This window comes from Somniosus microcephalus, chromosome 5 (assembly GCF_052327205.1).
Source record: "Somniosus microcephalus isolate GS21.2 chromosome 5, FLI_Smic_1.0, whole genome shotgun sequence".
NCBI classification, from domain to species: Eukaryota; Metazoa; Chordata; class Chondrichthyes; order Squaliformes; family Somniosidae; genus Somniosus; species Somniosus microcephalus.
In genome coordinates, this window is record NC_140991.1 from 153,262,368 (window position 1) to 153,278,026 (window position 15,659).

Below are 15,659 nucleotides of genomic sequence, written 5' to 3' on the forward strand. Positions count from 1 at the left end.
TATTAAAGTTAATGAAATGAGGCACTGTTCCAAAATTGGGAGCACAAAATTCCTATTCTGAACGCACTACCGCCCTATGATTTTGAAGTATGGCAAATAAAGAATTACAATACGCTAATATTTACAATCTCTTAACGAGGGGATCACCATTAACCAGAAACTTAACTGGACCAGCCACATAAATACTGTGGCAACAAGAGCAGGTCAGAGGCTGGGTATTCTGCAGCGAGTGTCTCACCTCCTCACTCCCCAAAGCCTTTCCACCATCTACAAGGCACAAGTAAGGAGTGTGATGGAATACTCTCCACTTGCCTGGATGAGTGCAGCTCCAACAAAACTCAAGAAGCTCGACACCATCCAGGACAAAGCAGCCCGTTTGATTGGCACCCCATCCACCGCCTTAAACATTCACTCCCTCCACCACCGGCGCACCATGGCTGCAGTGTGTACCATCTACAAGATGCACTGCAGCAACTCGCCAAGGCTTCTTTGGCAGCACCTCCCAAACCCGCGACTTCTTCCACCTAGAAGGACAAGGGCAGCAGGCGCATGGGAACACCACCACCTCCAAGTTCCCCTCCAAGTCACACACCATCCTGACTTAGAAGTATATTGCCGATCCTTCATCATCGCTGGGTCAAAATCCTGGAACTCCCTACCTAACAGCACTGTGGGAGTACCTTCACCACACAAACTGCAGTGGTTCAAGAAGGCAGCTCACCACCACCTTCTCTGGGGCAACAAATGCTGGCCGAGCCAGCGACGCCCAGGTCCCATAAATGAATTTTAAAAAAGCTAAGATAATCTGAATCATACACTGATTAGCACCCTGATTTTGTTAATTAAGTATATCAAAAGACAATGGTGGTACTAATCAAGTAGTTTGCAAACCTTCATACTATTGTGATTATTGTTTCAAGGCATACAAGGTGTGATACCCAATTCTTCATGATAAATTTGCACCAAGAAATATTATGACTGAAGCCATTTTTCTTTTGCAAGGAAAAGCATATGGGCGAGCCTATACATGAAGTGAATCAAAGGGCCAGTGGGAAAATCAATTAGAATTTTTGAATTGGTTTCTGGCGACCAAACACTAAATTGAGATCTGAAATTACAACGTTTATTTAGTACATAATAGAAATATTTTAATATTTTTTTCAGTAATAAACTGAAAACATTACTGACTTCGAAACTATTACAAACATTAATCCTTTCATCTCCCAGACTAGTATTACACAGCAGCTCTCACTGCAGCAACGATTGCTCTTGTTTCTTCAGAAATACATTTATGTTAAAATTCCATTGGTCTCATGCAGATGAAAATGTTACTAAACATCCATGGTAGAGAGGCAATTGTATAAATATAAATCTAACAATGTTATCCATGGTCCTTTTGTTCAAACTTCAGTACCACTTTTAGTTAGTCAACAGATTAAAGCTGGATTGTTTGTATTTACAAGGACGCACTGCTAAAACCCATAGCACTTACCTTCGTGTACAGTTACTCCGCAATTGTCACACTGGACAATTTCATCTGCATCTTCACTGTTATCTCCCAGACATACACAGCATATCTGTACAAAGTCCATCTTCTGAGAACTGAAGTTTAGGTCTCTGTCTGTTAAAAAGGAGTCCTAAAAATATTTAAAAGTAAAAAATTAAACTATTTGTCAAAACTATTTTGAACAGTGAATACACAAATGCATTGAAGAGGCCAAGTTCTTAATCCACTATTATTTTACCATATGCAAATCTCAAAAATACAATAAAACTCTTTTCAAGAGATACTACTGGGAGCCATCTAATTCTCCCATATTAAATGGAATGGCACCAATGTGTTTGGCCAAAATTGTCAATATGAAATAAGATTTTCTGTGCTTGTTCATATGAGAATAAGAAAGTAGAAGAACACTGATTCACAGAGGGAAATCTCCACACAAGTTTCATATCACAGCCAGACAAGTGAACAGCAGGTTCTTACATACAAAAGTAAGGAAAGTCAAAGAGTGAAACTTCCTGCAGCTAGTTATACTACACACAGGTCTCATGCCCACCCTATGAGAGATGGGCTTAAAAGCAGGATTCTATATATATTTATACAAAGACAAAAAAAAATCAATTAAAATAGATTTTTTATGTTGTTCTTTATCTAGGGATAACCTACAGTAGGTTACATAGTTTCCTCCGGCATACTATAGACCTTGCACTTGAGACCATACACTAAAATATGGCCAAATGTCTAAACAAATTTTACCTTTTCTTCCTTTTAGTATATTTCCCTACATTACAACAGTGACTACAATTCAAAAGTATTTCATTGCCTGTAAAGCGCTTTGGGACATCTCAAGGTCGTAAAAGGCACTATATAAATACAAGTTCTTTCTTGTCTTTCTAGTATAACCTAACATAAATCTCCTAACCATAAAAAAAACCTTTGATTCACACTGCTTGAACAAGTTTATTAGTGGACCTGGGGTACTTTTTTTTTTTACTTATTGACAATTACCAGTTATACCATCTGCTGTGGGCCCATGGTGTCAGCCTTGGCTCAGTGGTAGCACACCATACGGTAGCTTCTCAGCCTCCAGAATCTCTCATCAACTACTCAATGTTACATATTTCTTAATTCAGAATATTTGGCAACAACAAAATGTCAACAAATTTCCAAACTCCATCTTACATAAAAACATAAGAAATAGGAGCAGGAGTAGGCCAATCGGCCCCTCGAGCCTGCTCCGCCATTCAATAAGATCATGGCTGATCTGATCCTAACCTCAAATCTACTTTCACTCTCCATCCCACCCGAACCCATGAGATCTCCCAGGAGAGGCGAAAAACCAGATAAAAAACCCAATGGCCAATTTGGGAGAAAAAATCTGGGAAATTCCTCTCCAACCCATCTAGGCGATCGAAACTCGTCCAGGAGATCACTCTGTCCCTGTATTTCCTGCAGTACTTACCTTCTGTAAGAGGTGATCTCCACCCCAGCCAGGAACAGGCCCAATTTACTCTTGAAGGACTCCTAGCTGGCAGCCTGTTCCCGAGGCCTCCACTAATCCCTGTGAATAGAACCATCTCCTGAAATCTAACACAGAATTAGAACACAAGTAGTAGGAGCAGGACCAGGCTACACGGCCCCTGGGCCCGCTCCGCCACCCACAGGGCCATGACCGATCCGAACCTAGACTCATGTCCGATTTCCTGCCCGCTCCCCGTAACCCCTAATTCCCTTTACTTCTAGGAAACTGTATTTCTGTTTTAAATTTATTTAATGATGTCGCTTCCACAGCACTCTGGGGCAGCAAATTCCACAGATCAACCACCCTCTAAGTGAAGAAGTTTCTCCTCATCTCAGTTTTGAAAGAGCAGCCCCTTATTCTAAGATTATGCCCCCTAGTTCTAGTTTCACCCATCATTGGGAACATCCTCACCGCATCCACCCGATCAAGCCCCTTCACAATCTTATATGTTTCAATAAGATCGCCTCTCATTCTTCTGAACTCCAATGAGTACAGTCCCAATCTACTCAACCTCTCCTCATATGTCAACCCTCTCATCCCCGGGATTAACCGAGTGAACCTTCTTTGTACTGCCTCGAGAGCAAGTATGTCTTTTCTTAAGTATGGACACCAAAACTGTATGCAGTATTCCAGGTGCGGTCTCACCAATACCTTGTACAACTGCAGCAATACCTCCCTGTTTTTATATTCCATCCCCCTAGCAATAAAAGCCAAGATTCCATTGGCCTTCTTGATCACCTGCTGCACCTGCATACTAACTTTTTGTGTTTCATGCACCAGGACCCCCAGATCCCTTTGTACTGCAGTACTTTCCAGTTTCTTGCCATTAAGATAATAACTTGCTCTATGATTTTTCCTGCCAAAGTGCATAACCTCACACTTTCCAGTATTATATTCCATCTGCCAAATCTCTGCCCACTTAATTAGCCTGTCTATGTCCCTTTGCAGGTTTTTTAAGCTTATATTTACCTTAATTCAGATTTTTTTGGTAGATGTTTTTAAAAATAATAAATGATAGATATAATTAGCAATAATTGAGGTGCCTTTGAAAACCTTTCCCATTTATCATCTTACATACATCAGGACAGGCATCATCTAGGTGAGGAAAATCATTGAACACTATCCTTTTAAAGAGCTTCTGTAGCCTTACAAGATCTTCCCCAACAGTTTTGGAAAACTACTCCTTTAATGTAGACCCCTTGGAATTTTTATTAAGTTTGGGTTCTACTGCTGATTTTAAACACAAATTTTATAGAGCAAGATTCTTTCTGTTGCTGAAGTTTTCATGATGTAGATTACTTTTTAAAAAAATATTAAATACACAATCCCATACTTAAAATAACTATTCATAACTGAAAAATCCCAGTGAAATCACTTCCAGAAGATTTTCAGTTACCAGTCAACAGATATACTTTGTGTTAAAACATTAAATCCAATTAAGACCAGTGCAAAATTAATTTGAGATATCATTTTGTTGCTCCTAATTTCACTTAATTAGCCGCAAGAGCTAGGTTGGAGCTACAGGAAATTTGTGCTATCCGGAGGTGAGCTATCCGGCAATCTGGAGCCACCGGCAAAAATCAGCCGCCGTTTTTTATTCTTTTTGTTTGTTTTTTTTGCTTTGTTTGAACAGTCAAGCTGTGCAAGGTCTGTAGCTATAGCAACAGCTTCAGCTACAGAGCTTTAGGGCCACACCCGAGTGTTTAGAAGCTGTTGCTAAGCAACAGTGTTTGTTGTCAAATACGGAGATAAGAATCTCCGTATCTCTCAACATTAACTCTGGAGAGTACGGCAGTTTTGAGGCAACGGCAGCAGCTCAGTCCCGTGGGTGCCGGATAGCACAAAGTTTCCTGTACTAAGTTCTTAGTTGAATATTAAAGTGGCAATACAATGATCATAGCTAAACAGTTTTTCCTGGTTTACTGTACACAGTTACATGAAATATATTGATGTAAGTCTTCAAGGTGCTGCTTTAATCATAAAAAAGAGTTGTGATGATGTCATCATCTCACTCAATGTTCTGGCATTATTCTTTACGCAATACATAAACTTATATCTTACCTTTTTTTGCCTTACCATTTGAGCCAGAGTGTCATGAAAACAGTGAATAAGGCAAGCTTTTGTGATTTGACAAGCAGTGATGTATAATTTAACAAACACTAACATTACAATTAATTTTTTACTGTTTGTGACAAGGGAATATTACAGCTCATTTATATTGCACAGTTTTAATAATTAGCAATAGGCATTGTCTTTGTCCCAGTCTGTCTCATTTCTTCTCAAAGTGCAAGCTGTCAACGTTTTCTCAGGAACCTTTGAAATCATCTGTCTATTCTTCATGTAACAAAATTGCTATCATTTCAGGAATGACCCTCAATAGCAATTGCAGCTGGCTGCTTACATGGTGAATCAGTAGCAAATGTTGTTATCCATGCATTACCAACCATTCTGATGTTCACGGGTTATGGTCTGACACATCAATTAATAAACTGTAATTTGCCAATGTCAAGTTTAAAATGATAAGTATGGGGGGTGTGGGAGAAACTATTACTACAACATATCCTAATGTATTATGAATTGCACCATAAACCTGAGCTGTAATAAATCAAGAATTTAAACCTCCACACTTGAAATTCTTTTCTTAAGTCACAGAGAGCGAGTGGGACCAGAATTTGCCGAACCACACTAGCCACAAGCAAATTAAGCTCTGATGCTTTGTTTCAAACCTGTACCAAATCTCTACCCAAACTATTAGTGATTCTCATCAACATCTACTTTTCTTCCTTTTTTACAAAAGGTAATGCTTCTTTAAAATATGGGTTTGTCCCCTCTCCCCAGCTGCATCTTTTTAAAAATAAATTTAAACAGTCTGCAGGCCAACCTACTCCCAAAAAATGCCTCCATTCTGCTCATAAATTAGCCATTAAATGGTGTTTGAGATAGATGGGGGAAGTGACCTGCAAAAAAGTACTTGGCCCCTGCTCACTGCCACAGCAGTAACAGCAGCTGTGGGCACTGACTTGTGTCCCATTACCCCATGGTCAAATACTCACGCCCGACATGCACTACGTCACCCAACTACTACTACACCTAAATAAATGTGCCAAAGAATTATCATTGATTTGAAAGCCTTCTCCCCCCGACATCTGCTTGCTTCCTATTTGTTTAAATCGCCTCCTTTGGGCTACTGAAGTGGAATCACATTTGGAACAATTTGCTTTCGATTTTAATAAAAGCTCAAAATTTGAGGTTAATTTTATTCCACATCATTTACAGTCAAATTCTCCCTGACCTCTGCTCCATCACATAGTCATCAACACGTGAATAGGACCTTGGCAATTAGAAAACAAGTCATATGCAAAAATGGTTGAGCATAAGAGACTAGCGTGCAAAGTTAAAGCACATGGGAATGGGGCTAAGGTACTGACTTGGATAGAAAACTGGTTGGCAGACAGGAAACAAAGAGTTGGAATAAACGGGTCTTTTTCCGAGTGGCAGGCAGTGACTAGTGGGGTACCGCAGGGATCGGTGCTAGGACCCCAGCTATTCACAATATATATTAATGATCTAGACGAGGGAACTAGATGTAATATCTCCAAGTTTGCAGACGACACAAAGCTGGGTGGGCGTGTGTGCTGTGAGGAGGATGCAGAAAACTCCAGTACGATTGACATAGAAACATAGAAGATAGGAGCAAGAGTAGGCCATTCGGCCCTTCGAGCCTGCTCCGCCATTCAATGAGATCATGGCTGATCATCCAAATTCAGTACCCTGTCCCTGCCTTTCTCCCCATATCCCTTGATCCCTTTAGCCTTAAGAAATACATCCAACTCTTTCTTGAATATACTTAATGAACTGGCCTCCACCACCCGCTGTGGCAGAGAATTCCACAGGTTCACCACTCTCTGGGTGAAGAAGTGCCTCCTCATTTCAGTCCTAAATGGCTTACCCCTTATCCTTAGACTATGACCCCTGGTTCTGGACTCCCCGGCCATCAGAAACATCCTTCCTGCATCTACTCTGTCCAGACCTGACAGAATTTTATACGTTTCGATGAGATCCCCTCTCAATCTTCTAAACTCCAGTGACTATAAGCCCAATTGACACAATCTCTCCTCATATGTCATTCCTGCCATCCCAGGTATCAGCCTGGTGAATCTTCGCTGCACTCCCTCCATGGCAAGAACGTGCTTCCTCAGGTAAGGTGACCAAAACTGCACACAATACTCAAGGTGCGGTCTCACCAAGGCCCTGTACAACTGTAGCAAGACATCCTTGTTCCTGTACTCGAACCCTCTTGCTACGAAGGCCAGCATACCATTTGCCTTCTTAACCGCCTGCTGCACCTGCATGCTTACCTTCAGCGACTGGTGCACAATAACACCCAGGTCTCTTTGGACTTCCCCTTCTCCCAATCTATTGCCATTCAAATAATAATCTGCCTTCCTGTTTTTGCCACCAAAGTGGATAACCTCACATTTATCCACATTATAGTGCATTTGCCATGTTTCTGCCCAATCACCCAACCTGTCCAAATCGTACTGGAGTTTCACGACATCCTCCTCACAGCTTACCCTCCCACCCAGCTTTGTGTCGTCTGCAAATTTGGAGATATTACATCCAATTCCCTCGTCCAGATCATTAATATATATTGTGAACAGCTGGGGTCCTAGGACCGATCCTTGTGGTACCCCACTAGTCACTGCCTGCCACTCGGAAAACGACCCGTTTATTCCAACTCTTTGCTTTCTGTCCGCCAACCAGTTCTCTATCCAAGTCAATACCTTGCCCCCAATCCCATGTGCCTTAATTTTGCATGCTAATCTCTTATGTGGGACCTTATCGAAAGCCTTCTGAAAGTCCAAATACACCACATCCACTGGTTCTCCCTTATCTATTTTACCAGTTACATCCTCAAAAAATTCCAGTAGATTAGTCAAGCATGATTTACCTTTTGTAAATCCATGTTGACTTTGTCCGATCCTGTCACTGCTTTCCAAGTGCTCTGCTATTACATCTTTTATAATAGACTCCAGCATTTTCCCCACTACCGATGTCAGGCTTACCGGTCTATAATTCCCCGCTTTTTCTCTACCACCTTTTTTGAATAGTGGGGTAACATTAGCTACCCTCCAATCCATGGGTAGCGTTCCAGAGTCTATCGAGTTCTGGAAGATGACCAGCAATGCATCTACTATCTCTAGGGCCACTTCCTTAAGTACCCTGGGATGTAGACCATCAGGCCCTGGGGATTTATCGGCCTTCAGTTCCATCAATTTTCCTAACACCATTTCCCTACAAATACTGATTTCTTTCAGTTCCTCCCTTTCATCAGACCCTATGTTCCCCGACGTCTCTGGGAGGTTATTTGTGTCCTCCTTTGTGAAGACAGAACCAAAGTATGTATTTAGTTGGTCTGCCATTTCCTTGTTTCCCATTATAAATTCCCCTGATTCTGACTGTAAGGGACCTACGCTTGACTTCACCAATCTTTTTCTCTTCACATATCTATAAAAGCTTTTACAGTCAGTTTTTATGTTCCCTGCTAGCTTACTCTCATATTCTATTTTCCCTTTCTTAATTAATCCCTTTGTCCTCCTTTGTTGACTCCTAAACTGCTCCCAATCCTCAGGATTATTGCTTTTTCTAGCCAATTTATATGTGCTCTCCTTGGATCTTATGCTATCCCTAATTTCCCTTGTTAGCCACGGTTGAGTCACCTTTTTTGTTTTATTTTCATGCCAAACTGGGATGAACAAATTCTGTAGCTCATCCATTCGGTCTTTGAATGTTTGCCATTGCCTATCCACTGTCAACCCTTTGAGTGCCATTCCCCAATCAATCCTACCCAACTCGCTCCTCAGACCATCGTAGTTTCCTTTAATTAAATTGAGGACCCTTGTCTCTGAGTCAACTACTTCATTCTCCATCTTAATGAAGAATTCGATCATATTATGATCGCTCTGACCCAAGGGGCCTCGTACAACAAGTTTGCTAATTAATCCTTTCTCGTTACATAATACCCAGTCTAAGATGGCCTGATCTCTGGTTGGTTCCTCAACATATTGGTCCAGGAAACCATCCCGTAAACACTGCAGGAATTCCTCCTCCACAGTATTGTTACTAATTTGGTTGGCCCAATCTATATGTTGATTAAAGTCACCCATGATGACTGCTGTGCCCTTATTGCACGCTTCTTTAATTTCCCTTTTAATGCCATCCCCAACCTCCGCCTTACTGTTTGGAGGTCTATATACCACTCCCACTAATGTTTTTTTCCCCTTAGTATTTCTCAATTCTACCCATAGATTCCACGTCATCAGAGCTAATATCCTTCATTACAATTGTATTAATCCCTTCTTTAACCAGTAATGCTACCCCACCTCCCTTTCCTTTTTGCCTATCTTTCCTGAATATCGAATACCCCTGGATGTTGACTTCCCAGTCTTGGCCATCCTTGAGCCACGTTTCTGTAATCCCAACCAAATCATATCCGTTTACCTCTATTTGCGCAGCCAATTCATCCACCTTATTACAAATGCTCCTCGCATTAAGACACAAAGCCTTCAGGCTTGTTTTTTTTAACACTCTTAGACCTATTAGAATTATTATTTACTGTGGCCACGTTTGATTTGGACAGGTTGGGCAGATACAGTATAATGTGGATAAATGCGAGGTTATCCATTTTGGTGGCAAAAACAGGAAGGCAGATTATTATCTGAACGGCAATAGATTGGGAAAAGGGGAAGTGCAACGAGACCTAGGTGTCCTTGTGCACCAGTCGCTGAAGGTAAGCATGCAGGTGCAGCAGGCGGTTAAGAAGGCGAATGGTATGTTGGCCTTCATAGCGAGAGGATTTGAGTACAGGAGCAAGGATGTCTTGCTGCAATTGTACAGGGCCTTGGTGAGACCACACCTTGAGTATTATGTGCAGTTTTGGTTGCCTTATCTGAGGAAGGATGTTCTTGCCATGGAGGGAGTGCGGCGAAGATTCACTAGACTGATACCTGGGATGGCAGGAATGACGTATGAAGAGAGATTGGGTCGATTAGGCTTATATTCGCTAGAGTTTAGAAGAATGAGAGGGGATCTCATTGAAACTTATAAAATTCTAACAGGACTAGACAGACTAGATGCAGGAAGGCTGTTCCCGATGGCGGGGGAGTCCAGAACCAGGGGTCACAGTCTAAGGATAAGGGGTAAGCCATTTAGGACAGAGATGAGGAGGAATTTCTTCACCCAGAGAGTGGTGAACCTGTGGAATTCTCTACCACAGAAGACAGTTGAGGCCAATTCATTAAATATATTCAAGGAGTTAGATATATTTCTTAAGGCTAAGGGGATCAAGGGATATGGGGAGAAAGCAGGGACAGGGTACTGAATTTGGATGATCAGCCGTGATCGCATTGAATGGCGGAGCAGGCTCGAGGGGCCGAATGGCCTACTCCTGCTCCTATCTTCTATGTTTCTATGTTTCTATCTGCCCTCTCAGGCGGATGTGAAAGATCCCTCAATCAATAACACTAAAAAACAGATGATCTGTGTGTTATCTCATTGCTGTTAGTGAGACCTTGCTGTGCACAAATTGGCTATCGCGTTTCCTACATTACAACAGTTACTGCACTTCAAAAGTACTTAATTGGCTGTAAAGCACTATATAAATGCCATCTCTTTCTTCTTGCTTTCGTATTTGGAACACAAGGATTGGGGATGGAACTGTTCCATTTAAGGCATGTTGTGCAATGTGAGCGATACCTCGACACGAGTTGTGGTGCGATGAGATCATGCTATAGCTGTACGTGTGATGCGAAACACTGAACTGACGGATTGCCTGATCCGTGCCAAGTTAGCTGATGTCAGTTGGGGCTGCAGTCGCGTTCTGCTATCCAGTGACCGCCTTCTGGAAAGTGTGTGGACTTGGCCATGGCTATGTTGCTAACATAAATATAAGATAGTCACTAATAAATCCAATAAGGAATTCAGGGGAAATTTATTTACCCAGAGAGTGGTGAAAATGTGGAACTCGCTACCACATGGAGTAGTTAAGGCAAATAGCATAGATACATTTAAGAGTAAGCTAGATAAGTACATGAGGGAGAAAGTAATAAAAGGATATGCTGATCGGGTGAGATGAAGTAAGGTGGGAGGAGGCCAGTGTGGAACATACACACCGGCATAGACTGGCCGAAGCCGAAGGGCCTGTTTCTGTGCTGTAAATTCTACGTAATAGTCTGTATTTTAAATTAATTCAAAACCCATTTTTTCCCCCCCACCTTAGATGGCCTGCTTCTGCCTATGCTGGTACGTAAGTGATCTTGGGCCACCGCTCTCCGATTTTAGTTTCCTCCTGCAAAGCATTTAGCTGCTACTGGACTCAGAGCTGAGATCAGGAGCTCACTGCACACCGACTTGGTCTTTTTTTAAAAACACATTGAAGTATAAAGCAGCAATCTACAAAACTTTGGATGTCTAACAGCATATAGCAATGTTAACCTATAAAAGACATCTAAAGACAGAAAGTAGGTTATGGACTAACTTTAATTTCCTTTTCATTGTGGTAAAATGCAAGAACCAAATCCTATTTAAGATTATTCATTTTAAATTTAATTCTTACCCCCCTCAAAACTGTACAAATAGAATGTACGACTGGAAAAGTAAAATCTCTGGATTATCTCCACTCAGTCACTATGGAACAAACTAGATATATTCCATATTTATTAATAACTGTATTTTAATGAATAAGCACTTCACAAGAACTACATGCCTTGAAAATAGTTACATTATTGCTGATCATATACAATCTTCTGTGTTTAAAAAGTTTTAAAACTAAAATCTGATCACATGCCTTTTCTAACATGTGTTTTTGCATGTAGCTCTGAACAGGCAATAGCTCTGTATGATATGGTCGAACATAACTGATTAATCACAGTACCTCATAGTTCTTATTCTGTGACAGAATAAAGCCATCGCTTGTTCCTTCAGTCTTGGCAGCATTTTGACTGGAAGGTCTATTTTTCCTTCTGATTCTCTTATCTTCCTCACTGGCACTGCTGCTGTCTTCCTCATCATCAGGATTGCCATCTTCACTGTCACTGATATCATCATCCTCACCATCACCTTCATCACCATCATCGTTATTTACACCTTTTCCTTTCTTCTTTCCACAAGGTCGCCAGTCATTATCATCTTCACTATCATAATCATCAAAGCCATTCAACTCTTCCACTGATATCATATCCAGCATTGATCTCTTTTTACGCAAATTCCATTTCTTTTGTCCATCATTTGATTCATCTGGCCCAGCATCATCTACTGTTTCTTTAGTTTTCTTCTTACCAGTTTTGTTTTCAGTTTGTTCCTTGGCATCAGGTTCTTCTGACTGATCGTTCTTGCATTCAACTTCTATCTTTCCATCAGAGATATCCTTTTTATCCTGTTCTGAGTCCGCTTCACTGCCATTTTGTCCGCCCTCACTCTCTGAACCTTCTTCACTGTCCTTACCGGCACTCTCTCCACTACCATCAGAATCTGTTACACAAGCAATATCAATTTTTCTTAGTATTTTTAAATAACCAAGATGATTAGCATATAGTTGATAAATATATTAAAAAGCCTTTATCTGAAAATACATTCTGAGTATTATGTATGTTTGATCTAAGTTTTTCAAATTCAATACAGTAATCGGCACAATCTAGTTTACTGTCACGCAGGATGTTCCGCCAGTGGGGATTCTGATTAAAGCCCTGTGGATGGGTTATCAATTATCACAACAATGAAGATCTATTACAGGGGAGATTCTGTGGTGTATGACACTATTAATCAGAGAGGTGTCATCTATACACCAAGTCAAATAACTTCGTCCTTAAACTATTTCATTTGATCAATGCTCCACAATGGTGAAACATGCTAATGTAATAACAGTAAATGCCAACTTACACACCTATATAGTTCAACAAGGAGAGGAAATTATAGCTCTTAGTAATGTACTATAGCTCAGTTTACAGTTAAAACTTTTGGAAAGGAAGGAGGCCTTGTATTATGTAATGCAGAATTTAAAACAAATGTACTATGTTAAAGCTATGACAAATAGCTTCACTCAAACCAGGTACCAATTTAAGACCACTACCTGCCATAAAGAAATACCCTTAGTCACTTGTGAATTATCAGATCTTCAATCAACAAATAAACTACAAGTCCTATTTTTTGAATCATATCCTGACAAAACTAATGTAGATTTTTTTTTAATAATGCTGGAAATACATGTTAATCTTTTGACGGTAGAACCTTATCAGAATGTGTCTTTTCTCTTTCCAGATGCTGGTGGACCAGCTGAATATTTCCGGCATTTGACATTAACCACCCCACCCCCCCATCCACAAAACAATGTAGTAACTTATTTCCTAATGTTTTAACTGGTTTATCCAATGAGTAGCTGAGCCGTACAGATCAGGAGGGTCATAGGCTCAATTAATCAATTGGTGCAAAGTTACGTGATTTCAGCAAGGATGATGGTAGGAGAACTACAAATTGTAGTCTACAATTAAGCTCTCACGCCTTACTGCTATCTAGCAATTCTTGCTGGAAGTAGTTTTGTATGTGAACTTTGTGACTGGACAAAAGCAGGCTCAACTATGGTGCTTTCTACAATCAAATAAGCTGCCAACATGCACCATCTTGGGCTCACATATGAATTATGGAAACTGCAACCAACACCAATGAAACAGTGCCCCAATAAGAGAGTCAACACTTTCAGAAGGGGAGGGAAAAACCTGGAGAGAAAAAAGATGCTTCACAGTACAGATCAAAATAAATTCTACAAAATAAACAGTTACAAACAGCACTTACCTGAAGCATCTCCAACTTCAAAATCACTGTCATCTGAGCTGTCATAATCCAATGCTTCCAGCAGGGATGTTGCTAGTGTCTTCACTTGTCTCTTCTTTGGACCACGCTCAACTATGGAAATCCAGAATAAAATAGTAAATACAAATGGCCACATGCCGGAGATTCCTGGAGTCAACAAAAATATAATAACTTGCATTTAAAATTTTATTTACATTTTTTTCAACTCATTAAAATATTTTCTCCCTTCCCCCCACTCTGTTCACATCAACTGAAAACAGCTTGACCCACTTATATTATACCAATATATATTCATTTTAAGTGCCTTAGTAAACTATGAGCCTTTTATTAACCTCAATCATTAACCCAACATCATTTGAGAGTTTAACTTTTATATTTAAAAAATGCCCTTCACGTTATTGCAGGTGCCACAATGAAATCCAGCAAGGGAGGATGTTTTACATAGATACGAGGATGGCAAAAAAAAGCATACCCTCCAACTTGTCATGAACAATGCCATAGAAGATCTGTTAGTACATTATAAAAATAAGGCGACAGACATCATTATAATGATATGGGCTCCATCCCTGATCATCTGATAAAATAGGACTATATTATATGAATTTTAGGTATGGCAATATGATTTTTTTTTTAATGGAAACCCTAGCTGCTGCATTTGATAAGATTTCCTTTTTCCTTTTGTGTCAAGACCCTTTAGGTGCAATTGTGTCTGGAGGCTTTACATGTTAATGGCTTGATGGCGTGTGATGATTTGCTGATGCATAATATTACACAAAGAGGAGGCGTGGGAAGCCAGCAGTAATAAGGAATTCCTAGATGGGGAGAGGAGTTGTGCTTTTCCCCCACTTCCAATTATTATAAATATAAATTAATACTGATTACCAGCCTTTGAAAAGAGTTTAGGTTTTTTGTCAAAGACATTAGCCTATTGTGAAAGTCTTGTTTCTGAACTAGGATGCGAGAAGCTGCAGACTTTCACCTTTAGTTCATATTACAGGAGACAGAAATTCATTAAGGCAAAAGCGTGAACCATATTGAATCATCAGAATACTTAATTTAAGGACTCTAATAATTCAAGGGCTAGATTTTCTTCTCCATTGTTTAAAAAAGGGGAGGGGGATAAACCCGGCAACTACAGGCCAGTCAGCAGTGAGGAAACTTCTAGAGACAATAACCCGGGACAAAATTAATTGGCATTTAGAAAAGTATGGGCTAATAAATGAAAGTCAGCACGGATTTGTTAAAGGCAAATCATGTTTGACTAACATGATCAAGTTCTTTGATGAAGTAACAAAGAGGGTTGATGAGCGAAGTGCGGTTGATGTTGTGTATATGGACTTTCAAAAGCAGTTTGACAAAATACCACATAATAGACTTATCAAAATTAATGCCCATGGGATTAAAGGGACAGTGGCAGCATGGATACAAAATTGGCTATGGGACAGAAAGCAGAGGGTAGTGGTGAACGGTTGTTTTTCAGGCTGGAGGGAAGTTTACAGTGGTGTTCCCCAGGGGCCAGCAATAGGACCACTGCTCTTTTTGATATATATTAATGACCTGGACTTGGCTAGACAAGGCCTAATTTCAAAGTTTGCAGCAACAATGAGGAGGATAGTAACAGACTTCAGGAGGACATAGATAGACTGATTTAATGGGCAGACTATGGCAGATGCAATTTAATGCAGTGAAGTGTGAAGTGATACATTTTGGTAGGAAGAATGAGGAGAGGCAATATGAACTAAATGGTACAATTTTAAAGGGGGTTCAGGAATA

The 15,659-nt window shown here is 40.4% G+C and overlaps 1 protein-coding gene across 1 annotated transcript; it reads right to left on the minus strand.

Moving 5' to 3' along the window:
• Positions 1-1,198: 1,198 nt before the first annotated feature.
• LOC147117401 (PHD finger protein 14-like) lies at positions 1,199-14,037 on the minus strand. The gene is made up of 3 exons (XM_085988374.1): positions 13,869-14,037; positions 11,956-12,551; positions 1,199-1,637 (listed from the first exon to the last, which is right to left on the minus strand). The coding sequence occupies exons 1-3, from the start codon at positions 14,020-14,022 to the stop codon at positions 1,473-1,475; spliced, it is 915 nt and encodes a 304-aa protein (XP_085844500.1). The 5' UTR covers positions 14,023-14,037; the 3' UTR covers positions 1,199-1,472.
• Positions 14,038-15,659: the final 1,622 nt, after the last annotated feature.